The sequence below is a fragment of the Schistocerca americana genome, chromosome 11 (assembly GCF_021461395.2).
Source record: "Schistocerca americana isolate TAMUIC-IGC-003095 chromosome 11, iqSchAmer2.1, whole genome shotgun sequence".
Taxonomy (NCBI): Eukaryota; Metazoa; Arthropoda; class Insecta; order Orthoptera; family Acrididae; genus Schistocerca; species Schistocerca americana.
The window spans coordinates 177,259,441-177,286,453 of record NC_060129.1 but is presented as its reverse complement, the minus strand read 5'-3'; the positions used below and the strand labels follow the sequence as shown (position 1 = coordinate 177,286,453).

Sequence of the window (27,013 nt, the reverse complement as noted above, 5' to 3'; positions counted from 1 at the left end):
ATTTGTAACAATACGAGAGAAGGAGAGTTTCTACTCACCATATAGCGGAGATGCTGAGCCGTGATAGGCACAGTAAAAAGATTCTACCAGGCGGCTTCCTCTTTCATTTCATTTCTTCCCCCCAATCCATATTCACCTACTACGTTTCCTTCTCTTCCATTTCCTACTATTGAATTCCAGCTGTGGTGGTATACATGAAAAAAAGCTTTCAGGGTTTCTCTTCAGAATGTAATATGTATCACATCTGTACAATGTTTAGTTCGTGCGCAATAAATAATTGAAAGTGTTGCCGGTCTTTATGTACACCCTGTATTTCATCTTGCGTAAGATGAAAAGCCTACAGACTTCTCATTGACCTACAATCATGAAATTTGATAAGGAGCAAAGTTTTACAGGGCAAGTATAGGAAAAAAGTCAGAAACTGTATTTTTTATTATATCACAGGATAAAATATTTCTTTTGTTATTTGTTATTTATTATCCAACCTCAATCTTAATATTTGCAAAAGTCTCGAGATTCCCGGTACTGATTCCTTGCCAGTACAGATGTCAATAATGGGCAAAAATCGTGAGGATTCTCAACTCTTTGGATGGATGAACTGTCTACGTACACAGTTAACTTCCTACAGAACCTTCAGTCCTGCTTGCATCTAGCCAGTTTTTTATTTTTGCCTCTTTTTGTTTGACGTGAAAAATTTTACTCTGTCTCAACACTCACCCGTACATTATTAAAAGTTCATTTGTTACAGTCTGTCTCTTAGAATTTTACTTTTTATTTTTCAGAGGAACTGAAAAATTATGTTGCCCAAATAACAGAGCTTTCAGTATGTGTGTATTTTTAGCTTACTTTATTAACTTGCACATTTACAAAAAATAATTAAAAAAAGTAAAACCTTCTTATTTTAACACAAAAAAAGTTACCTCAGAGTATAACAGTGCATTTATCTTTCAGACACTTGACTAGGCAAGCTTTAGAATATGAAGGAGACATATCCATTACTTCACATAACTAGTAGATTAGACTATACGCTAGTTCCAAGCTGGGGCAGCTACCTTTTGAGGCATATGCACAGAAAAACCCATGTTGCATTTGGCTCATAGAGCACGACTCGCTCCGGAGAGATGTTGTACTCAACTTGGCTTGCCATCCCCCCACAGCAGGCGACGCCCTCGCAGCAGCCGCAGCGCCGGCAGCACGTACCGCTGTCGCCCGTCTCCCCGCCGCCGGACGGCACGGTGCGCCTGAGCCGACGCGAGCTGGAGGCGCTCTACTGGCAGACGCAGATGCTGCGCGAGGAGCTGGCCGCGCAGAAACGCTACCTCGGCATGACGGGGCCCGCGCCCGCCTCCGACACGTCCGTCGCCTCCACTGCGACCGCGGGGTGAGTAACTTTGCTCGCGTACTGCTGTCGATACTTTTCTGCGTCAAGTTTTAATTACCATATTTACTCGAATCTAAGCTGCACCTGAAAAATGAGACTCGAAATAAAAGGAAAAAAAATTCCCGAATCTAAGCCGCACCTGAAATTTGAGACTCGAAATTCAAGGGGAGAGAAAAGTTTTAGGCCGCACCTCCAAATCGAAACAAAGTTGGTCCAAAATAATATGAGACACAATTTAGGTCGAATGAATGACGATACAGCTACAGTAGTTTGGTTCGAGTCGTAAGCTTAGCAGTTAAGCCTTACCAGGTAGCCATTGCAATGTGTCAGGTGGTCCGTCCATATTTATAAGGGTACCCTTTCTTTTTCACGTGCTTCGTCTGGTTTGAATTGATGCTTATTTTTCTTTGATCTGATAAGTGCTGTTCTCTTTGTTACAGGTGTTTACGTCACTCTAAGCTGAAAATGCATTACTGTACTGTGTCATGCATTGTTTGTCGCTTTCTGATAAAGAGTGTTTATGGCCTGTCGCCGCTCGCCGCATGGCTTGCTTTTTTGCACACTACCACCACTTACAATTAAAAAAAAAGAGAGGAATCGTCTCATTAGCGAAACAATGGCAAGAGACTGCTATTTGTTGTTACTTACACTGCTGCTTTCTTTGATAATGATCAACAAGAACCAAATAATAGACTGCGTGTGATAGAAGATGTTCTGAATGAGAGTTAGGCGAAAATTTTTCTCCATTTGAAAATCTTTGCAGGCGCCTCTTTAGTACATTACATTCTGCACAGAAATTGGTCATCTTAGATTTAAAAATCTAGTCAATTGCCATGCTTCATTTCTGACTGTATCACTATTAGGCATAAGAATAATACGAATATAAACATGACATGATATGTATATTCTTCCGTGTCTGCTGTTGTCTCACTCTAGTTTTGTAGTGTATTAGGCAGACAGGATTTAAATGAGATAGCAGCAAACACGAAACAGTACATGGCAAAATGTTTATATTTCTATTATTCTTACGGTGAAGAGAATACTGCATGTGAGTCACAATTCATAAAAATTCCTATTAGCAACCATCCCTTCTCACAGGTAGGAAAAAATTCAGAACATAGAGTTGGCCATATTGACAAACATCCCAAACAGTCTTGCCAGTCGGATTTTCATAGTACATTGAAATGCTGCTACATTCGAGGTGAACAATATGGAATTTGTATTTACTTCGTTGGATAATGTATGAAAATGCAGTGGTCGAAACTCGGGGCGGAGAAAAAAAAAAGCTCGTCTTCCACCTTTTTACTTTTTAATTTATTTACTGATGCAGAGGTTTTGGTGCCAGTATTTATCTCTGTGCCTACAAAGCATGCCTGAGTAGCGCTACGTATATTTGACGGCAGAAGTTAGTTGTGGTGGCACCTACCAACATTTTTCAGAACTTCCGCTTGCTATGCACTCGATTCTAAGCCGCAGGCGGTTTTTTGGATTACAAAAACCGGAAAAAAAGTGCGGCTTAGATTCGAGTAAATACGTTTTTTTTTTTTTTTTTTTTTTTTTTTTTTTTTTTTTTTTTTTTTTTTTTTTCCATCAGTCTACTGACTGGTTTGATGCGGTCCGCCACGAATTCCTTTCCTGTGCTAACCTCTTCATCTCAGAGTAGCACTTGCAACATACGTCCTCAATTATTTGCTTGACGTATTCCAATCTCTGTCTTCCTCTACAGTTTTTGCCCTCTACAGCTCCCTCTAGTACCATGGAAGTCATTCCCTCATGTCTTAGCAGATGTCCTATCATCCTGTCCCTTCTCCTTATCAGTGTTTTCCACATATTCCTTTCCTCTTCGATTCTGCGCAGAACCTGCTCATTCCTTACCTTATCAGTCCACCTAATTTTCAACATTCATCTATAGCACCACATTTCAAATGCTTCGATTCTCTTCTGTTCCGGTTTTCCCACAGTCCATGTTTCACTACCATACAATGCTGTACTCCAGACGTACATCCTCAGAAATTTCTTCCTCAAATTAAGGTCGGTATTTGATATTAGTAGACTTCTCTTGGCCAGAAATGCCTTTTTTGCCATAACGAGTCTGCTTTTGATGTCCTCCTTGCTCCGTCCGTCATTGGTTATTTTACTGCCTAGGTAGCAGAATTCCTTAACTTCATTGACTTCGTGACCATCAATCCTGATGTTAAGTTTCTCGCTGTGCTCATTTCTACTACTTCTCATTACCTTCGTCTTTCTCCGATTTACTCTCAAACCATACTGTGTACTCATTAGACTGTTCATTCCATTCATCAGATCATTTAATTCTTCTTCACTTTCACTCAGGATAGCAATGTCATCAGCGAATCGTATCATTGATATCCTTTCACCTTGTATTTTAATTCCACTCCTGAACCTTTCTTTTATTTCCATCATTGCTTCCTCGATGTACAGATTGAAGAGTAGGGGAGAAAGGCTACAGCCTTGTCTTACACCCTTCTTAATACGAGCACTTCGTTCTTGATCGTCCACTCTTATTATTCCCTCTTGGTTGTTGTACATATTGTATATGACCCGTCTCTCCCTATAGCTTACCCCTACTTTTTTCAGAATCTCGAACAGCTTGCACCATTTTATATTGTCGAACGCTTTTTACAGGTCGACAAATCCTACGAAAGTGTCTTGCTTTTTCTTTGGCCTTGCTTCCATTATCAGCCGTAACGTCAGAATCGCCTCTCTCGTCCCTTTACTTTACAGTATCCACATGAAAAATCAAGCAGTGACTGACATTGAGGTGTTGGTGTCAGACCTTTTGTGCATATGCACCCTCCCATGTAACACATTTTTTCCGACTAGGGATGGCTTCATGGAGACCTTTCCTGTTCAGTTCTATGTGAGGGGCAACCCAAAAATAATTGGAAGTGAACTGTTATGCGCACACACTTTGCCCTAAATGCATTGTGCTACTAGGTGGTATTAGTATGGGGCCTCCCATGTCACTTGGTAAGCTGCTGTCAGTCACAGTTAAGTGGTTTGTCTGTGGTGCTCTGTTGTTTTTGTTTCTATTTCAACCCGCAGGCAAGTCCTTAATCACGATGCTCCGGGGAAAAAGGTCTCGCAGCAGTTTTCTCATTTAAAATCTGCAACATGTCAACTGGAGACATGCCACGCCTGCCACGTCCTCTGACGGGCAGAACTGATGTAAACATTGACATAATCAAACATGCAGTCATCCTAGGACTGTTCACCAAATTTCTGAGGAAATGATAGTGTCACAGAGCATGGTCCAGCAAATTTTAACTGAAAATTTGTGCATGAGACAAATGTCTGCAAAATTTGTTCCTCACTTGCTCACAGATTACCAAAGAGAAAACCGTGTGAATGTTTGCTGTGACTTGAAGAATGAGATGCAGAACAGTCCACAGGTTGTTAAAAGAAATTTGATTAGGGATGAGAGTTGGTGCCACAGGTATGACCCAAAGTCAAAGCAGGTGTTCAGCCAGTGGAAAACTCTAATGTCACCAAAACACAAGAAAGCACTTCAAGTGAGATCCAGTGTGAAAACAGTGTTGATTTGTTTTTTGATGTCAATGGCATTGCCCAAAAGCAGTTCATTCCTCCAGGACAAGCAGTGAACCAACAATTTTATCTGGACATCTTATGAAGATTACAAGAGAGTGTGGGACGAAAGTGGCCAGAACTGTGGAGAAATGGGAACTAATTGCTCCACCATGACAATGTTCCAGTCCACACAACTCTGAGCTCCGATGGTCCGACAGTGTTTTCTTCAGTTCTCCATGTCATTCTCAATGGAGAGAAGTCTTCTGAAGTAAGAGTGATTTCAGGTGTGCTGCAGGGGAGTGTCGTAGGACCGTTGCTATTCATGATATACATAAATTACCTTGTGGATAACATTGGAAGTTCACTGAGGCTTTTTGCGGATGATGCTGTGGTATATCGAGAGGTTGTAACAATGGAAAATTGTACTGAAATGCAGGAGGATCTGCAGCGAATTGATGCATGGGGCAGGGAATGGCAATTGAATCTCAGTGTAGACAAGTGTAATGTGCTGCGAACACATAGAAAGAAAGATCCTTTATCATTTATCTACAACATAGCAGGTCAGCAACTGGAAGCAGTTAATTCCATAAATTATCTGGGAGTAGGCATTAGGAGTGATTTAAAATGGAATGATCATATAAAGTTGATCGTCGGTAAAGCAGATGCCAGACTGAGATTCATTGGAAGAATCCTAAGGAAATGCAATCAGAAAACAAAGAAAGTAGGTTACAGTACGCTTGTTCGCCCACTGCTGGAATACTGCTCAGCAGTGTGGGATCCATACCAGATAGGGTTGATAGAAGATATAGAGAAGATCCAACGGAGAGCAGCGCGCTTCGTTACAGGATCATTTAGTAATCGCGAAAGCGTTACGGAGATGATAGATAAACTCCAGTGGAAGACTCTGCAGGAGAGACGCTCAGTAGCTCGGTACGGGCTTTTGTTGAAGTTTCGAGAACATACCTTCAGCGAGGAGTCAAGCAGTATATTGCTCCCTCCTACGTATATCTCACAAAGAGACCATGAGGATAAAATGAGAGATATTAGAGCCCACACAGAGGCATACTGACAATCTTTCTTTACACGAACAATACGAGACTGGAATAGAAGGGAGAACCGATAGAGGTACTCAAGGTACCCTCTGCCACACACCATCAGATGCGGAGTGTGGATGTAGATGTAGATGTAGAAATGCTTGTAAAGCCATTGTGTGGTAAAGCATACTACTGTCACGTATCATCATGGTGACAACTAAAATTTTGGGACATGTTTCATAGTGAATGTTGAGTGATACTAATATGCATGTACACACTCAAGGACTAGGTTTGCTCTAAAAATGAATGTATCTGTTGATTTGATAAAGAACAATCCCTGTGTGTCTATACTAAATTTTAAGACTCTCTTGACAATCTGGCACTTCCACTAATCCGGCACCAATATGTGTGAGGAATGGCCGGTTTAACAAGAGTCTAGTGTATGTAGAAAACCTTATTTCAGTGTCGTGAACAGTTCATGAAACAAAAGCTGTGCCAGTTTCATAGGATTCACCCTGTTTGTGTGTGTGTGTGTGTGTGTGTGTGTGTGTGTGTGTGTGTGTGTGTGTGTACTACATACATTATTTGATCAAAAAGTTTGTGGACACTCCTATATAATGGACATTTGTTCACTAGATGTCACAAGAGTTGGTGGGGAGTATTGTGTGGTCAGGAGAGACGCAGCAACAGCAACAATCAGTAGAGCTCTCAGTGACTTCCAATGTGCACCAGTCACTGGATATCACCTGAGTAAGAAATCCATCGGTGACATTTCAACTCTTCGACAGCTGACTGAGTCAGCTGTTGGTGGTGTGACTGTGGAGTATCTTTGGTCGGAATTTAAAGGTATTGTCCACCCTGTGCTAGAGGAGTATGTGCCTAGAAAAAGTACAGGGGAGGGAAAGGATCCACACAAGTACAACAAACATATTAGGAAGTTGCTGAGAAAGCAGAGAATTTTGCACAGTCGTTTTAAACGTAGTCACTGCCCCGATGACAAACAGAAATCGTGCAAAATGAAAGCAGCTCTCACAAGGACAATGAGAGATTCTTTTAACAAATTTGAAAGCAATATTTTATCTGCAGGTTCTAAAAATAACCCCAAAGAATTATGGTCATACGTAAAATCTATGAACGGTACAAATGATTCAATTACCTTCTCTTGCCTACAGTACGGGTAATGTAACTGATGATGATAAACAGAAGACTAAAATTCTAAACCTAGCCTTCAAAAACTCATTTACGGTAGAGGCCTGCAGCACTATTCCCCCTTTCAATATATATACTAAGATGGTATCTGTTCTTTCGGACATGTCCGAAAGAACAGATACCATCGGTGACCATGTAGCTCGTTAGAATGACATTAAAATGAAATGAACACCCTTAGCTGCTTACAGGCGTTGACATACGTCATTGGGGACAGATGAAAATGTGTGCCCCGACCGGGACTCGAACCCGGGATCTCCTGCTTACATGGCAGACGCTCTATCCATCTGAGCCACTGAGGGCACAGAGGATAGAGTGACTGCAGGGATTTATCTCTGGCATGCCTCCCGTGAAACCCACATTCTCAACGTATTGTCCCGCACTACATTCGTTGTGCCCCCACTCATTATACTTATTACTCGCGGCGCGTTGCCGATTCCCGTAAGAGTTCGGGCACTGTTTGTGCATTTGCACAGAAGAAGAAGATGGTCATGTGGCTGGTGAGCCTTAACTATATATATACTAAGATGGTATCTGTTCTTCGTCGGTGGCTCAGATGGATAGAGCATCTGCCATGTAAGCAGGAGATCCCGGGTTCGAGTTCCGGTTGGGCCACACGTTTTCATGTGTCCCCGTTGATGTATGTCAACCCCTATAAGCAGCTAAGGGTGTTCATTTCATTGTAATCTCCCTTTCAATTATCGAATAAATGAAAGGATGGATGACATAGTGGTTAGTGTATCTGGGATTGTGAAACAGTTAAGATCCTTAGATACCAGGAAGGCATCTGGCCCAGACGGTATCCCCATAAGATTTTATGTTGACTATGCTAAAAATATAGCACCATTCTTATCCATCATCTATCAGAGATCATTAGAACAGCGGGAAGTTCCACGGGACTGGAAGAAGGCCCAGGTCATAGCAATCTATAAAAAGGGTAGAAAATCGGATGCACAAAATTACTGGCCAATTTCACTGACATCAATTTGTTGTAGAATCATGGAACATATTTTGTGTTCAGACATAATGACCTTTCTAGACTCTGAGAAGCTCATCTGCAGAAACCAGCATGGTTTTAGGAAACAGCGGTCATGGGAGACACAGCTGGCCCTCTTTGTGGATTATATTCAATAGGCTCTAGGTACGGGCTCCCCGGTTGATGCCATATTTCTCGACTTTGGAAAGGCGTTCGACACATTTCCGCACTGTCACTTGCTCCAAAAAGTGCGTGCTTACGGTCTATCCGATGACATATGCAGTTGGATAGGAAGTTTTCTGACAGACAGAGAGCAGTATGTCGTCCTGAACGGGGTGACTTCAACAGAAACAACCGTTAACTTCAGGTGCGCCCCAGAGCAGCATAATAGGTCCTCTGCTTTTTACGATTTACGTAAATGATCTGGTTGATGGTATTGACAGTGGCATTAGACTGTTTGCTGATGATGCTGTAGTCTACAGAAAAGTAGTATCACATGAAAGTTGTGAACACATCAATGAGGCTTTGCAGAAAATAAATGTGTGGTGTAATGACTGGCAGTTATGTCTCAATATTAGTAAGTGTAATCTACTGTATATAACAAGGCGAAAATCCCAGTTAACGTACGAGTACAAAATAAATGCACAGTATTTGGAAGCTGTAACGCCCGTCAAGTATCTGGGTGTGACTATTTGAAATGATCTCAAATGGAATGATCAGAATACACAAGTAACAGGTAAGTCGAACTCTAGATTGCGGTTTGTTGGTATAATCTTGAAGCGATGCAGTCCTTCAACAAAGGAAATAGCTTACAATAGATTAGTTCGTCCAGTCTTGGAGTACTGTTCGTCTGTATGGGACCCTTACTAGATGGGTCTGATTCAAGAGATAGAGAAGGTCCAAAGAAGAGCGGCAAGATTCGTGACTGGTACATTTAGACATCGCGAGAGCGGTACAAATCTCCTAGAAAGTTTGAAGTGGGACACACTTGCAGATAGATGGTTTCAAATCGTGCAATGATCACCATTCAAAGATAAGGGAAATAAGAGCTCGTACTGAGGCGATCAGACAGTCGTTTTTTCCTCGCGCGTTCCACGAGTGGAACGGATGGGGGGGGGGGGGGGGGGGGGGAATATGATTTTGGTGCGAATTGTGCCCTCCGCTACACACCGGTTGGTGACTAGCAGAGTCTACATGAAGATGTAGATGTAGAGTGGAAATGCAAAGAAACAGCCATGGGTAAACAGAAAGCAAGCAGACCTAACGTACTGGCGGATAGGGACCATTGAACTTTGGCGAAGGCAGTTGTAAAAAATCACAAGACATCAGAGGAAGGAATGACTCGAGAGTTACAAACCATCAGTCCAACTAGTGCAATGACTGTGCTTAGGAGGTTCAAGAGAACGGGGAGGCTCAAGAGAATGGGGAGGTTCAAGAGAACGGGGCACAATGGTCTCACGAGCCATACATTTCTGTGCTCAGAGCTAAATGACAGTTGAGATAGTGTAAATAGTAATGCTCCTGGACAGTGAATAACTGGGAATGAGTGACTTGGTGAGATGAATCGAGCTACAACTTGTGGCAATGCGACGCTAGGGTTTGGGTTTGGTGAATGCCTGGAGAATATTCCTGGCATCAGGTGTAGTGCCAACAGTGAAATATGAAAGACGTGGTGGTACGATATGAGGATGTTTGTTGTAGTTATTGCGCTTAAGAAAATGCTAAATGTGGAAGGATATGAACACATTTTATACACTGTTGTGTACTGCATACAGTAAAGGTACAGTTTAGAGACAATGATAGAAAAAAAGGAAAAAGAAGAACAGCAAGTTGTCATACTTTTTACTCAGAGTGTTTCTAATACAAATTTCATTAAAGTTAATTGCTCTCTACAAACTTTTGCTTACAGACATATTGCTGGTGAGACTGAACTGAAGACTCAGCACAGACTAGCTGCCTCTCTGCATAAGGATGTTCCACTGACAGCTTATAAGTAAATGCCCATCATTTTGATTTGCAGCTCCTTGTATTGGCCGAGTTTGCAGTTAAAATTGTTGGATGTGAGGTCCGCCAGTTATGCGAAACACTGTTTTTCTGAGTACCCAAACATCTTTCGGCACCACTGTGCCACTATCAGTGGGTTTTCATTTTTATTTATTCTTTACATTTGGTGTCCATGAATTTTCTGGATCACTTGTGTGTTAATTACTGCAGGTGTTTTTGTGTGGCAAGCACTTCCATTCTCCGTGTCATGTTGAGTTGCTGTGATGCACACATAACTATATCAAGTATTTTCCACAAATAACGCAGTAAGATACTTTTCACTTCACGAAAACACAGTGTGATTGTGGTTTGTGTGTTCTGGTGAAGTGAAAAGTGTCTCACTACGTTATTTGTGGAAAATACTTGTTATAGTTATGTGTGCATCACAGCAACTAAACATGACACGGAGAATAGAAGTGCTTGCCACACAAAAACACCTGCAGTAATTAACACACAGAAAATTCATGCACACCAAATGTAAAGAATAAATAAAAACAAAAACCCACTGATGATGGCACAGTGGTGCCGAAACATGTTTGGGTACTCAGAAAAAAAGGTGTTTTGCATAACTGGCGAACCTCACATCCAACAACTTTATTTATAAGTTTAACAATTACCATGTCACACACTGTTGTTGTAATGTGTATAATTAAACATAAATTAAAAATTATGCTTTTAAATAGATCAAGGTACAGAAATGCGTCCTACAAAAATGAAAATACCTTTTACATAAACCGGATTGTTGTTAAATATGTTTATATATAGAATTTTATAAGATGTATTTCATTAACAATTAGTTTCAGAAAATATTAATATAAAAAACTTCCTGACAGATTAAAACTGTCTGCCGGACCGAGACACGAACTCGAGACCTTTGCCTCACGTGGGCAAGTGCACTACCAACTGAGCTAAAGCACGACTCACGACCCATCCTCACAGCTTCACTTCCGCCAGTACCTCGTCTCCTACCTTCCAAACTTCACAGAAGCTCTCCTGTGAAACTTGCAGAATGAGCACTCCTGGAAAAAAGGATATTGCAGAGATATGACTTTGCCACAGCCTGGGCAAACTCTGCAGTGGATTGTGTGCCGATATGAAACTTCCTGGCAGATTAAAACTGTGTGCCGGACTGAGACTCGAACTTGGTAGAGCACTTGCCCGTGAAAGGCAGAGGTCATAAGTTCGAGTCTCAGTCTGGCACAATTTTACAAGGTGCGTTCCATAAGTAATGCGACCAAATTCATAAAAAATCATTTATCGAATATATTCATACAAATAATCAAAAATTTTCAAAATAGCACCCTTTTGTGTCAATATACTTCTAGAGGCAGTGTTCCCATGGCTGGAAGACATACTGGAATGCCTTTCATGGAATGTCCTTTAGAGCTGATGTAACATGCACCTGGATGCTTTCAATCGTGTTCCAATGTTTCCTTTCATGACACCTTTTAACCAAGGATACAAAAAAAAAGTCAGCGGGAGCCAGGTCAGGACTGTAGGGAGGGTGGGGAACCAATGGGGTCTCGGTACTGGCCAGGAAGTCGTTGACAATGGAGGCGCTGTGACTCGGCGCATTGTCGTGGTGAACTTTACACGTGTCCTCGATGTCACTTCACAGCACGAGACCCTCCTTTTCAGTCTTTTGAGCACTTCCCAGTAGAAAGCTGAGTTCACTGTAGTGGTGATAGGTACAAATTCGTGGTGCACAATGCCTCTGACGTCAAAGAAGACAATGAGCACAGTTTTGATCCTGGGCTTGCTCGTACGTGCCTTCTTGGGATGGTGGGGTGTGCCACTCTGAACTCTGCCTTTCCGTCTCAGGGTCGTACTCAAAAATCCACGACTCATCATCAGTTATAACTGAGTTTAAAAAATGAGGATCATTTTCACACATTTCCAACATTTCTTGGCACCAAAGCACCCGCATGTACTTGTATTCGTCGGTCAATACTTTTGGGACGAGTTTGGCACACAATTTTCTCATGTCCAAATCTTTGGTCACAATTTGGAAAATGGTTGTTTTTGACACGTTTAGAATTTGTGCTATGAATTGAAGGCTCAGCCATCTGTCAGAGTTCACACAATCGTGTACACACGTCACATTTTCGTCGACTCGTGCGGTCGATGGCCGTCCACTGCGAGGTTCGTCGGTGATCTCCTCTCGGCCCTCCACGGACGACTTGTGCCATCGGAAAACTTGTGATTTGGACAAGCAATCAGTCCCAAAGGCATGCTGAAGTAATGGAAACGTTTCGGTGGCGGACTTCCCAAGTTTAACACAAAATTCGATAGCATACCATTGCTCTACGGAATGATGCACTGTGTCGTGTTACATAAACTCAAAACTGGGTTGACAGAAATGCATGTCCTGACTCTCCGGCAGCTCACAGCCGAATGAGACAAAGAGCGTTTTGAAGCTAACAACCACCTCTACTTAGCCGAGCCGGTTACAACACGCTGCGGTGTACCGTTGCGTCAGAAAAAAATTGGTCGCGTTACTTACGGAATGCGCTCTGTAATCTGTCAAGAAGTTTTATATCGGCGCACACTCTGCTGTGGAGTGAAAATTTCATTCTGGAACATTAATGTAGTTTTTAATTATGAAATCAGTTTCAGTTCTTTATTTAGTAATCAACATTACATATCTGACATATGCCCATACTAACAGTCATTTATAAATGTGTTTCTACATGCGGCCTGTGTATCAGTTCTGGCACCAATGAATTCATAGTGTTATCACCGGGTGTGCTAAATTAACAAGGTACAAGTCCTATAAATTTGAAGGAAATTGAAGAAAGGCAGTCTGTAAACACCCCTCATTACTCTAAAAAGCCCAGAACAGATACGTATCCCTGTAAGCTGGCACCCCATAAGTAAAACGTCACCTGTTCGGAAGAGTCGCACAGTGCAGTCGGTGTGCTCCCAGGAGCGGGGGCGGCGCGTACGTGTCCGTCCTGCCGCGGCCGCAGCCGGTGTACGCCAGCCCGCAGACGCAGCTGCCTCCCCAGCAGCATCGCCGCTCGCGCAGCATGTCGCCGTCGCCGTACCACGGGCCCGTCTCTCCTGGCAGCGCCTACCCTCTGTACGCTTCCAACAGGTACGTTGTTTTTATTCATCTGACACAGAAACAAATACAATACATTGTACCGGGTGATCAAAATGTCAGTATAATTTGAAACCTTAATAAACCATGGAATAATGTAGATAGAGACGTAAAAATTGACACACGTGCGTGGAATGACATGGGGTATTATTAGAACAAAAAAAAAACAAAGCTCACAAAATGTCTGACAGATGGCGCTGGCCATCAAAACGTCAATGACTGCACATGACAATCGTGTATAAAAGGAGTTGTAATGAGAGAGAGAATCAGATGCACCAGCAGTCGCAGCATGTTGACGTTACCTGAAAAGGCGCTTTTAGTGAAGCTGTATTATCAGAATGGGGAATGTTCTAGTTCAGTATTATGATCCTATCGCCATATGAAGGGGATTCGAATGGGTAAAGGTCCGTTGACAAATGCAGCTGTGGCGAGAATGATTTCGAAGTTCGAAGCCACGGGTTGTTTAGATGATAGACCCCGTAGTGGTCGACTGAGCACAAGGTGTAATGCTGCTGAGACAGTTCAGGAAGAAATGGACACTGTAGTGGGTTCGTCTATGCAGGGGGAAGTCAGCATTCGTGCAGTCGCACGTCGCACCAGTATTCCGTACACTACTGTTTGGTTGGCACTGAGGCGTACCCTCCGATGCTATCCGTACAAAATCCGTCAGCATCGTGAACTGTTACCTGGCGATGTAGTAAAGCGGAGGGCATTTGCGGTGTGGGCATTTCAAAAGATGGCGGAAGATGACGATTGGTTGAGTAACGTGTTGTGGACCGACGTAGCTCATTTCACGCTCCGAGGGTCTGTCAGCGCCCACAACTGCAGAATTTGGGCTGCCTGAAATCCTAGAACTGTCGTGGAAACTCCATTGCACGATGAGAAAGTCACGGTACGGGTTGGATTTACCACATCTACAATTATCGGACCTTTTTTCTTCGAGGAAATGTGTGATTCTGGTTTTGTAACTGCTACCGTGATGGGTGAGAGGCAAGCCGATATGTTACAGAATTGCATCATCCCCAGCATGGCTGATAAACACCTGCTGGAATGTATGATGTTTATGCAGGATGGCGCTCCACCCCATATTGTTAGACGCGTGAAAGATGTCTTGCGCGCGTCGTTTGGTGACGATCGTGTGCTCAGCCGCCACTTTCGTCACGCTTGGCCTCCCAGGTCCCCAGACCTCAGTCGATGAGATTATTGGCTTTGGGGTTACCTGAAGCCGCAAGTGTACCGTGATCGGCTGACATCTCTAGGGATGCTGAAAGACAACATCCGACGCCAATGCCTCACCATAGCTCCGGACATGCTTTACAGTGCTGTTCACAACATTATTCCTCGACTACAGCTATTGTTGACAAATTATGGTGGATATATTGAGCATTTCCTGTAAAGAACATCATCTTTGCTCTGTCTTACTTTGTTATGCTAATTATTGCTATTCTGATCAGATGAAGGAAGCACCATCTGTCGGACATTTTTTGAACTTTTGTATTTTTTTTGGTTCTAATAAAACTCCATGTCATTCCAAGAATGTGTGTCAATTTGTACCTCTCTATCTACATTATTCCGTGATTTATTCTGTTTTCAAATTTATAGTGGCTTTTTGATCACCTGGTACATACCACGAAAGCAAATGCAAGAGAGAATCATCAAGCTATACTACTGTTGACCAAAATCTTGCAGCTTGTGCCAGATACTTTTGTGTGCAAGATGCAGGGCCTAGTTGCCAGTCAGTAGGCGTTCTATTCCGTGGGCTTCTCTGCGGCCACAGTCAGTGGTATTCACCCACTACTCCTGTCTTCCAACTCACAAGTGAAACAATATCCTTGATTTTCCACTGTTTAACTCACGAATTAAGGCAGTCTTGTGATTTCCACATAATCCTATTCCATCCATGACCAGGAGAGGTGTTTTCTGAAGGGAGAGGCCAGGTACAATTATTCTCAAGTCGAAGAATCCACAATTGTTTTCTCTCTGTAGCCGCTGCTGTATGCAATACTGAGGTGCTCTTGAGAAAACTGCTTCTGGACCTGAACATTGGAGTTGCTGGAATGGACTTATGTAATGGACGGTTTCCGTGATGAGCCCAATTAGTTCTCTCCACATCGGCACCTACATCACGACAAATGTCTGGTGGTTGCCTGTCACCTGGCAGAGTTCTACAAGTGGCATAGGTCTCAAACAACTTGCAATAACCCTACACGTTTGGTTTACAGCCTTGTCAACTATGTTTGCATCGGTAGATTTGTATCAGACTGGACACGCATACCCTGCAGCACTGTAACATGTTAGTGTCATCGTTCCCAGGGTTTCTTGTCGAGAGCCCCCTGTGCTACCAGTGATCTTGCAAAGTATATCATTTCCACCTCCATTCTTGTATTTTCGCATGCTTCTTGTACATCAAGGGTGCAAACTACAGTGACTCCCATAGAGGGTGAAAAGTATTTAAACCGACAAACTCTGGGAGGTTGTAGGGGACATCAATACAAATATTTTTCCCTAATGTCATTTTTTCCTAAGAGGAGTATTTAAATTGGTAGAGGAAGATTTCTCAGGTGGCAAATTAATTAAACCAACAAACACTTTTCCATTTTTTATAACCAAGAGACAACACATTAACACAACCCAATTTCAATTACAGTAGATTTTCGAAAATGCCTCCATTGACACATAAACAAAGGTTACTCCGTCGAATCATGTTCTGTGAAAAGTATTTAAACCGACAAACTCTGGGAGGTTGTAGAGGACATCAAAACAAATATTTTTGCCTAGTGTCATTTTTTCCTATGAGGAGTATTTAAACTGGTAGAGGAAGATTTCTCAGGTGGCAAATTAATTAAACCAACAAACACTTTTCCACTTTTTATGACCAAGAGACAACACATTAACACAACCCAATTTCAATTACAGTAGATTTTAAAAAATGCCTCCATTGACACATAAACAAAGGTTACTCCGTTGAATCATGTTCTGTCTAACCCCAGGCGTATCCTGAATTGTTCCTGCTGCTGCTACTATCTGGGCAACCAGATCCTCTTCTGATGCAACAGGGGCTGCGTAAAGAAGGTTGCGCATCTCTCCCCACACGAAAAAGTCCAGAGGGGACATATCTGGGGATCTAGCAGGCCACGGTACAGGACCACCTCTGCCAATCCACGCGTCTGGGAACCGTCGCTCAAGCAATCGACGCACACGACGACTGAAATATGCCGGCGCCCCGTCATGTTGGAACCACGTGCGTTGTCTTGTAGGGAGCGGGACGTCTTCCAGCAATTTTGGCAATCCTCTGGTGAGAAAATTGTAATAGTGCGTGCCATTTAATGGCCTAGGTAAAAGATACGGCCCAATTAAAATTAAACAGTCCCCAACAACACCGACTCACACATTAAGGAAGAACCGCTTCATCGGTAAACAACACAGAGGATGAAACAATTGCTCTCGAAGGACTGTTCTTACAGTCGTCTGATTCGTCCCCATGTTAACGTGCAATTGCACGAGTGCTGATTGAAGGATCCTGCTCCACATGCTACAAGACAGCTTCATCAAGTTGCAGCGTTCTTGCCATGCGACGGCATCCCTGTCCAGGTCTCACGCAGACGTTGGTACACATCAGCAAAGGTCGTAAGATGCAGGATATGGCGATTAGAAAATTGTTGTTGATAAACCCGCTGTGCAGCTCGTCCGTTGTGGTGCGCTACGTAGTACGCACCGACCATATCAGTGTACTCGCTCCAGGTGTATCGCTCCATTAGTAAACAGAGACAATGTACTACTACACTGGTGGACAGCAGTTGCTTACAACTGAAGAGCATAATATGCCCTCTAACAACTGAAGATCGTAATACGGCCTCCACCAGTTTAAATAATCGTCATAGGAAAAAATGACATTAGGGAAAAATATTTGTTTTGATGTCCCCTAGAACCTCCCAGAGTTTGTCGGTTTAAATAATTTTCACCCTGTATATTTTGGGTGGGGGCATATTTACTACACTTATTTCTTGCCATATAATGTTGTTTCCATCGTGCCTGACTGTGTTTCAGATGATATGCACACAGTTGACTTTCAGCTGGATTTGATTGAACTTGACTGTTAGAGTAATAAACACTTGACTCTCTAAGTATTTCTGCCATTGAGAGAGTTGAGTATTCATTACTGGAACAAGTTTGATCAAACCATGCTAAAACCCAGCTGTTTGGTATCATCTGATGCACAATCACGCAGGTTGCAAATTTAACTTCATTGTGCACGGGATACAATTTGGAAAGGTACATAGCAAAAAGAGGGGCCAAACTGTGAAAGTATTCACATAAACAACAGGGAACACCTGCAGTATAGGGGAAAAAACTGAGCCCAAGAAATTGTTTTGGATGGACAAACTGAAGAAGCAGAGTAGAAGTGGTATATGTTGAATAGTGAAATGAAATGACTTTTCGAGCAGCCTCGATATCTGATATCTACGTAAATCATACTTACCAACCTGCCAACTACCAGCAGTACCTCCGTGTCAACAGCTGCCACCTGTTCCATACCAGGAAGTCCATTCTCAAAATATACCGAGAGTCTCAATGGGGCCTTTACAGACCAAATTATCCTCCCAATATTGTACAAAGACAAATCTCCCGTGCATTATCTTTGTAGTCACCCACCACCTGCCAAAGCTCCACAGTCCGGCCACATAGGAGCATTCCCTTTATAGTTCAGTACCACCCAGGACTGGAGCAACTGAATTACGTTCTCCACGAGGGTCTCGACCAACTCTCATCGCGCCCCAAAATAAGAATTGTTCTGCCACTATTGTGCCATCCATCAAACCTACACAGTATCCTCATCCGTCCCGTCACAACCCCTGCTCCAAACCCCTTGCCTCATACCCCTGTAATGGGTCTAGATGCAAGATCTGAGCATGCATCCTCCCGCCTCCACCACCTTCTGTTTGGTCACTAACATCACCTAGCCCATCAAACGCAGGGCTACCTGTGAAACCAGTCATGAGATCTACAAGCTAAGCTGCAACCACTGTGTTGCATTCTACATAGGCATGACATCCAACAAGCTGTCTATCCGCATGAATGGCCACTGAAAAACTGTCGGCAAGAAACAACTGGACCACGCTGTTGCCGAGCACGCCATTCGACATGACATTCTTCATTTCGATGACTGTTTCACAGCCTGTGCCATCTGGATCCTTCCCACCAACACCAGCTTTTTCTGAATTTTGCAGGTGGGAACTCTCCCTGCACTATGAGGTGTGACAATAAAGTAATGAGACTGATGTGAAAAAAAAAATGTAGTTACCGTTTTAGTCAAGTTTAGTGTTGTCTCCTCCAAAGTAGTTCCCTTCTGATTGCACACACTTTTTCCAGTGCTTCTGCCATTGATGGTAACATTTCTGGAACTCATCTTCTGTAATATCCTCCAAGACCCTTGTCACAGGTGTTTTGACATCTTGTGTTGTTTGAAAATGGTGTCCCTTGACATCGGTTTTGACTCTTGCAAATAGAAAAACTCACACGGAGTGATATCTGACAAATAAGGTGGCTGTGGTAGTACTGAAATTTGTTTTTAGGTTAAAAATTGCTGTACTGACAGAGCAGTATGGGATGGCGCATTATCCTGATGCAGAATCCAATTGTCAGTTCAGTTATCTTCTGCAATCCTTTTCGTGGATAATCTTTGATCAGATTGTACGATTTTGTGCACCCTGGCCAAGTTGACATTCATCTGTGAGGTTGATGGTCGTCCACTGCGGTGTGAATCTTCAGGTTTTGGCGGCGCTAAGACTGTTCCATTAAATTTCGGGTGTGCAGCCGCAAGAAATCTCCTTCTTCTAATATTTCGGCCGTATAACGTGCAGCCATCTTCAGAGCGAGCCTCAAGACTGCCGCTCCAGTGCTCGCTTCGTCCCTTTATACTGTTGTACCGCGCGACTGCACATGCGGCCACAGATGCAAATGTGCCAGAGACAGTGGTTGGCGGCAGAGACGTGCATAATCCGCGAGTTGTATCTATGACTCCGCAGTCGATCTGTGTTGGCATATCGATGTATCATTGTGAGCTGCACTGTGACAATGTCTTTGTGAGTTTATTACAGCAAGTGCCGGATTCCATGATTGATCAAGATTGAAACCACTATCTCTATTTATCGCTCTGATTGAAACCAAGTGGTCCGGTGCCTCCTACACTTTATGGATTACCAAAGGTCCACAAGAAAGACGTTCCTCTACGCCCCATAGTGAGTAACATAGGCTCTCCGACCTATTATTTCTGACGAAAGCAGTCTGCAAGATGAACTTTCCCACTTATGAAGAGTGTTTGAAGACAATGGGTACTCTCCACAGCAAATACAGAGGGCAATGAAAATGAAACCGAAAGAGGCCACAAAGAAAGCAGAAGAAGATGAAGAAACCTTTAAATCGATGGCCTTCCTGCCATATATGGGTAGCCTCTCACCAAAAATAGGACGGATTCTCGGCAGACACAAAGTAAAAGTGATTATTCATCCTCCGCAGACAGCTGCACTCGTGGGCTCCATCAAAGATGATTTGCTGCTCCGAAAATCTGGAGTTTACAAAATTCCATGTGAATGTTTACAAAATTCCATGTGAAGAAAGATGTACAGATCACCGGAGGTACACACGGCTTTTACAACCTAACAAGTCGGCAGTGGCAGAGCACTGTATTGATAATGGTCACAGTATGTTGTATGACAACGTCGAAATTTTGGCAACTACACCATCCTTTTGGGACTCGATAGTGAAGGAGGCAATTGAAATTTGCTTGACGACGAATTTAATAAATAGAGATAGTGGTTTCAATCTTAATAAATCATGGAATCCGGTACTTACTGTAATAAACTCACAAAGATGTCGTCACGGTGCAGCTCACAAGGATACATCGATATGCCAACACAGATCGACTGCGAAGTCATAGATACAACTCACGCATTATGCACGTCTCTGGCGCATTTGCATCTGTGGCCACATGCGAAGTTGTGAGGTACATGAGTATAAAAGGACGAAGTGAGCACTGGAGCGGCAGTCTTGAGGCTCACTCTGAAGATGGCCGAACGTTATACGGCCGAAATATTAGAAGAAGAAGGAGATTTATTGTGGCTGCACACCCGAAACTTAAGGGAAGAGTCCACTGCGGTCTTCATATTCAACATTCGTTCTGCCTTCACTAAACATTTTATGCCAACGAAAAATTTGAGCTCTTGACATAACCTCCTCCCCAAAAGCCTTCTGAAGCTTGCTGCAAGTTGTCCTCACATTTTCACCCAATTTAACCCAAAAATAAATAGAATACTGTTGCGCAATATTATGCGGTTCTATTTCCGTGACGAGAGACACAAACACGTGTTAACTTATTACAGCACAACTCACGACTGAGCAGTGGCATCGATGTGCTGCTTGGACTAGAAGCAGCTTATAGACTAAGATCAAAGATATTGTGCCCATGCAAGCCTGCAGGGTTGCCACATCTTGCAAAGAAAATCAGTCTCATTACTTTATTGTCACACCTCGTATATCCTATGTTCCCATAACCCTTCTGGCCTCGACCTTCGTTAGTTATTGTCCTCATCCATCTAGCCCCTTTCCTGTTCCCATTCCAGCACTACGCAGCTGTCTATTCCACCCACACAGTTTTTACTTCTCTCCTTTTCCGCAACTGTCCCCCCCCCCCCCCCCCCCCAAAAAAAAAAAAAAATATCACTACCCTGCCCACCATCTAAGCTACTGACTGCACCTCGGTGCCCTAGCCTCTCTCCGCATTTACCCTACACACTCTCTAGCACATTACCGCCCCCCACACCTACGCTGCTCTCCCTCCCCTAGCCTCATACCTACCCCCACCCAGTTTTGTGTGTGTGTGTGTGTGTGTGTGTGTGTGTGTGTGTGTGTGTGTGTGTGTGTGTGCGCGCGCGCAAGCTCACGCGCTCGCGCGCGTGTGTGCGCTTGCAAGTGTTTTGACAAAGGCCTTGTTGGCTGCAAGCTTATTTTGTGACACTCTTTGTATTGTGCCTATCTGCAACTCAGCATCTCTGCTATATGGTGAATAGCAATCATCCTTTTTGTTACATCCCACCCTAGTTTTTCCTTAGTTTAAATAAATCATAGGATGGTTGAAAGGCACATAAACAAAATTTAGTTTTCAGACAAATTCATTTTGAAGCAAGATTACACACACACACACACACACACACACACACACACACTCTCTCTCTCTCTCTCTCTCTCTCTCTCTTGTGCAGTTACACTGTACCAGCAGATTACACAATACCACAACTCAGCATTGTGCACTCAGCTGGCACACTGTAACTGTAAAAGTGTGTGTGTTACAGTTATTCCATGTACATCTACATCTACATGATTACTCTGCAATTCACATTTAAGTGCTTGGCAGAGGGTTCATCGAACCACAATCATACTATCTCCCTACGATTCCACTCCCAAACAGTGCGCGGGAAAAACGAACACCTAAACCTTTCTGTTCAAGCTCTGATTTCTCTTATTTTATTTTGATGATCATTTCTACCTATGTAGCTTGGGCTCAACAAAATATTTTCGCATTCGGAAGAGAAAGTTGGTGACTGAAATTTCGTAAATAGATCTCACGGTGATGAAAAACGTCTTTGCTTTAATGACTTCCATCCCAACTTGCGTATCATATCTGCCACACTCTCTCCCCTATTACGTGATAATGCAAAAGAGCTGCCCTTTCTTGCACCCTTTCGATGTCCTCCTTGTAAGGATCCCACACCGCGCAGCAATATTCTAACAGAGGACGAACGAGTTTAGTGTAAGCTGTCTCTTTAGTGGACTTGTTGCATCTTCCAAGTGTCCTGCAAATGAAACACAACCTTTGGCTCGCCTTCCCCACAATATTATCTATGAGATAGACAGGAAGTGCAAAATGGCTAACCAGGGATGGCTAGAGGACAAATGTAAGGATGTAGAGGGGTAAGATAGACACTGCCTACAGGAAAATTAAAGAGACCTTTGGAGAAAAGAGAACCACTTGCATGAATATCAAAAGCTCAGATGGAAACCCAGTTCTAAGCAAAGAAGGTAAAACAGAAAGGTGGAAAGAGTATATAGAGCGTCTATACAAGGGCGATGTACTTGGGGACAATATTATGGAAATGGAAGAGAATGTAGATGAAGATGAAATGGGAGATACAATACTGTGTGAAGAGTTTGACAGAGCACTCAAAGAACTGAGTCAAAACAAGGAGTAAACAACATTCCATTAGAACTACTGACAGCCTTGGGAGAGCCAGCCCTGACAAAACTCTACCATCTGGTGAGCAAGATGTATGAGACAGGCGAAATACCCTCAGACTTCAAGAAGAATATAATAATTCCAATCCCAAAGAAAGAAGGTGCTGACAGATCTGAAAATTACCGAACTATTATTTTAATAAGTAACGGCGACAAAATACTAACGCCAATTCTTTACAGACGAATGGAAAAACTGCTAGAAGCCGACCTTGGGGAAGATCAGTTTGGATTTCGCAGAAATGTTGGAACACGTGAGGCAATACTGACCTTATGACTTACCTTAGAAGATAGATTAAGGAAAGGCAACCCTACGTTTCTAGCATTTGTAGACTTAGAGAAAGCCTTTGACAATGTTGACTGGAATACTCTCTTTCAAATTCTAAAGGTGGCAGGGGTAAAATACAGGGAGCGAAAGGCTATTTACAATTTGTACAGAAACCAGATGGCAATTATAAGAGTCGAGGGACATGAAAGGGAAGCAGTGGTTGGGAAGGGAGTGAGACAGGGTTGTAGCTTGTCGCCGATGTTATTCAATCTGTATATTGAGCAAGCAGTAAAGGAAACAAAAGAAAAATTCTTAGTAGGTATTGAAATCCATGGAGAAGAAATAAAAACTTTGAGGTTCGCCGATGACATTGTAATTCTGTCAGAGGCAGCAAAGGACCTGGAAGAGCAGCTGAACGGAATGGACAGTGACTTGAAAGGAGGATATAAGATGAACATCAACAAAAGCAAAACGAGGATAATGGAATGCAGTCGAATTAAGTCAGGTGATGCTGAGGGAATTAGATTAGGAAATGAGACACTTACAGTAGTAAAGGAGTTTTGCCATTTGGGGAGCAAAATAATGGATGATGGTCGAAGTAGAGAGGATACAAAATGTATACTGGCAGTGGCAAGGAAAGCGTTTCTGAAGAAGAGAAATTTATTAACATCGAGTATTGATTTAAGTGTCAGGAAGTCGTTTCTGAAAGTATTTGTATGGAGTGTAGACATGTGTGAAATTGAAACGTGGACGATAAATAGTTTGGACAAGAAGAGAATAGAAGCTTTCGAAATGTGGTGCTACAGAAGAATGCTGAAGATTAGATGGGTAGATCACATAACTAATGAGGAGGTATTGAATAGAATTGGGGAGAAGAGGAGTGTGTGGCACAACTTGACAAGAAGAAGGGACCGGTTGGTAGGACATGTCCCGAGGCATCAAGGGATCGCAAATTTAGCATTGGAGGGCAGCGTGGAGGGTAAAAATCGTAGGGGGAGACCAAGAGATGAATACACTAAGCAGATTCATAAGGATGTAGGTTGCAGTAGGCACTGTGAGATGAAGAAGCTTGCACAGGATAGAGTAGCATGGAGAGCCGCATCAAACCTGTCTCAGGACTGAAGACCACAACAACAACGCACCTCTGGGGACCTCTCCTTGTGAGGGGTAGTGGCTCTGGTCACAGGAACTGAGAACGGCCGGGACGGTCGTGTGCTGATCCCACACCCCTCCATACTGCATCTGGTGATGCCGCTGCCAGCGGAAGACACAGTGCTCAGGTGGCTGTGATGGACGCATTGGGGACGGAGTTTACTTTACGCGTAAATAAATGATATCGCAGGGTACGTGACGTGTCCTGTGCTGCACGTCGTAAGTTGGCATGCCTATGTTGGATGTAGGTGTTAACTCGTGTACATAATGAATTTTGGACAGGAGACAAGGTATTATGTGTTGAGATGTATCATATTACAGAAATAGAAGTGATGTAAATGGAAGGAGAAGAGAGTTACAGTTGATTGTTATTGATGGAATTCATGCCAACTGTTACAGAGATTTTCAGTCTCGATAAATGTTATAATAGGAAACTAAACTACTCCTGAACAGGCCGTGAAGGCCCAATTGTACCGGACACACTCACACAAACACAACTCAAACACATGACTACAGTATCTGGCCGTGGTCTCGGCTGCCAGAGACTGAGGTTGTGTGTGTGAGTTGTGTTTGTGTGTGTGTGTATGTGTGTGTAAGCTGTCAATTTTTGACAAAGGCCTTATTGGCCGAAGGCTGATATTCTGAGGAACTACATTTTTCTGACAGTAATTTAAGAAGAATGTTACAAACATTACATCTGAATCCTTATAAGCCTACACTGTTACATACCCTAAATGAGGATGACATTGACTGAGGATCAGCAGTGAAAATGATCCTAACTCCTACAAAACAATCCTGTGGTCTGATGAAACAAATTTTAAGTTAAATGATAGAGTCAACAAATACAATTACGTGTGTTTGTCTTCTGAAAATCTGTGATTTGTTATTGAGGAGGAGTTTAATGTTCCTGGAGTTACAGTCTGGGTTCCGATATGCAGGAAAGCAATGCTAGGAGCTTTTTTTATTACACGGAACCACGACTGTGGGAAACTATCTTGAAATGTTAAGAGAAGTTATCACTGAGTTAAGACAGAACACCTGGATTTGAAGCTGAATGAAACAACCTCATCTAGTATTAAGTTGGTGCTCTACCATACTATAGATCATATGTATGTGTATCTTTGGATGGCAGTTTTCAAAAGTGGATAGGAAAGTGGGGTCACAGGGTCTTAGGCCATGCGATATTGATGTGTGTGTGTGTGTGGGGGGGGGGGGGGGGGGGGGTATGGCGGAGCACTGAAAGACAATGTTTTCACTACGGAACTATTAAACCTACAGCGTATAAGGAATATTATTGAACAAGAATTTGAAAAAATTTCAGGCAATAACAGGAAGTTACGTGATGCAATATGTAAATTTGTCTTTGAACGATGTATTAAGTGTCTAGGAAAGGAGGGCACTTTCAACAATTTCAGTTGGGCAGATTACTTTGTATAAAGCATCAAAGCTACAAAACACTGTTCTACATTTTCTGTTAACTGTTTTTTGCTGCACCCTGTTGTTTGTTGTTGTGGTCTTCAATTCTGAGACTGGTTTGATGCAGCTCTCCATGCTACTCTATCCTGTGCAAGCTTCTTCATCTCCCAGTACCTACAGCAACCTACATCCTTCTGAATCTGCTTAGTGTATTCATCTCTTGGTCTCCCTCTATGATTTTTACCCTCCACGCTGCCCTCCAATATTTAACTGGTGATCCCTTGATGCCTCAGAACATGTCCTACCAACAGATCCCTTCTTCTAGTCAAGTTGTGCCACAAATTTCTCTTCTCCCCTATTCTGTTCAATACCTCCTAATTAGTTACGTGATTTACCCATCTGACCTTCAGCATTCTTCTGTAGCACCACATTTCGAAAGCTTCTATTCTCTTCTTGTCCAAACTATTTATCGTCCATGTTTCCCTTTAAACATGGCTACACTCCATACAAATACTTTCAGAAACGACTTCCTGACACTTAAATCTGTACTTGAGGTTAACAAATTTCTCTTCTTCAGAAACACTTTCCTTGACATTGCCAGTCTACCTGCACTCTGTATGTTGTGGAATTATACAGTGGACTGATGTTAGTGATATAGACCTACAGTTGTGTGCATCACATCAATAGCACTTCTCAAAAATTGGAATTACCTATGCTCAACAGTGTCAATTCCATTTTGGACGAGGCCACTGAATCAAGTGGGCAGCTGGTTGATGGTCACACCCGCATAAAAATGGTGTGGACGTGGTGTGATCAAAAAGTAACAGAATTTTTTTTAAAACAATGTTTATTTATTCATCAACATCAATTTTGTCCCCTTCAGATATAACACAATTGTGCCAGCACTTTTTCCCATCTTGGAAAGTCTGGAACTCAATTTTCATTATGCTCCTTCAATGATTCCATTTTTATGTTACCGGTGGTGGCAAAACGATATCCTTTTGTGGTTGTCTTCAGCCTCTGGAATAGAAAGAAGTTGCAGGGGGCTATGTCCAGTGTATACAGTGGAGGAGGAAACATAATGGTTTTATTTTTCACCAAAAGATCATGAACAAGCACTGAGGTGTGAATGGGAGCATCATCATGATGGAATTTCCACGAGTTGTTTTGCCACAATTCTGGTTGTTTTGTTTGAACTGCTCCATGCCAGTGGAGCAAAACTTCCAGGTAGTATTCTATATCAACTGCACAACCATATGAGAGGAACTCATGGTGCTCTATCCCATTGTAATGGAAGAAAACAGTGAGAAGGACTTCCCATCTGATAGAAGTTGTCGATTTTTTTTCGGCCGTTTCTACCGGCAGTTTCCATCGGTACGATTGGGCCTCTGTTTCAGTGTCATACTCGTATACCCACAATTCGTCATCTGTTACAACCTTTAGAAGTTGTGGACTGTTGTCAACTTCATTTGGCAGTTCCTGAGCAATGTCTGTGCGATGGTGTTTTTGGTCAAAATTCAACAATTTTGGAATAAACTTAGCTGGTACATGTTTTATGCCCAAAACATCCAAATAACTGCTTCTCATAAGCCAAACAGTA

At 42.8% G+C, this 27,013-nt stretch overlaps 1 protein-coding gene and 1 non-coding gene across 2 annotated transcripts in view; one reads left to right on the top strand and one right to left on the bottom strand.

Moving 5' to 3' along the window:
• Window positions 1-27,013, top strand: part of LOC124553492 (protein PRRC2A-like) — a 1,723,518-nt gene that overhangs the window by 130,571 nt on the left and 1,565,934 nt on the right. The window contains exons 16-17 of the mRNA XM_047127347.1: window positions 1,158-1,381; window positions 13,116-13,286. Coding sequence (XP_046983303.1) covers window positions 1,158-1,381; window positions 13,116-13,286 — 395 coding nt within the window. The remainder of the gene's footprint in view (window positions 1-1,157; window positions 1,382-13,115; window positions 13,287-27,013) is intronic.
• Window positions 7,399-7,473, bottom strand: Trnat-ugu. The gene has a single exon. It is a non-coding gene; the product is annotated as a tRNA-Thr (tRNA).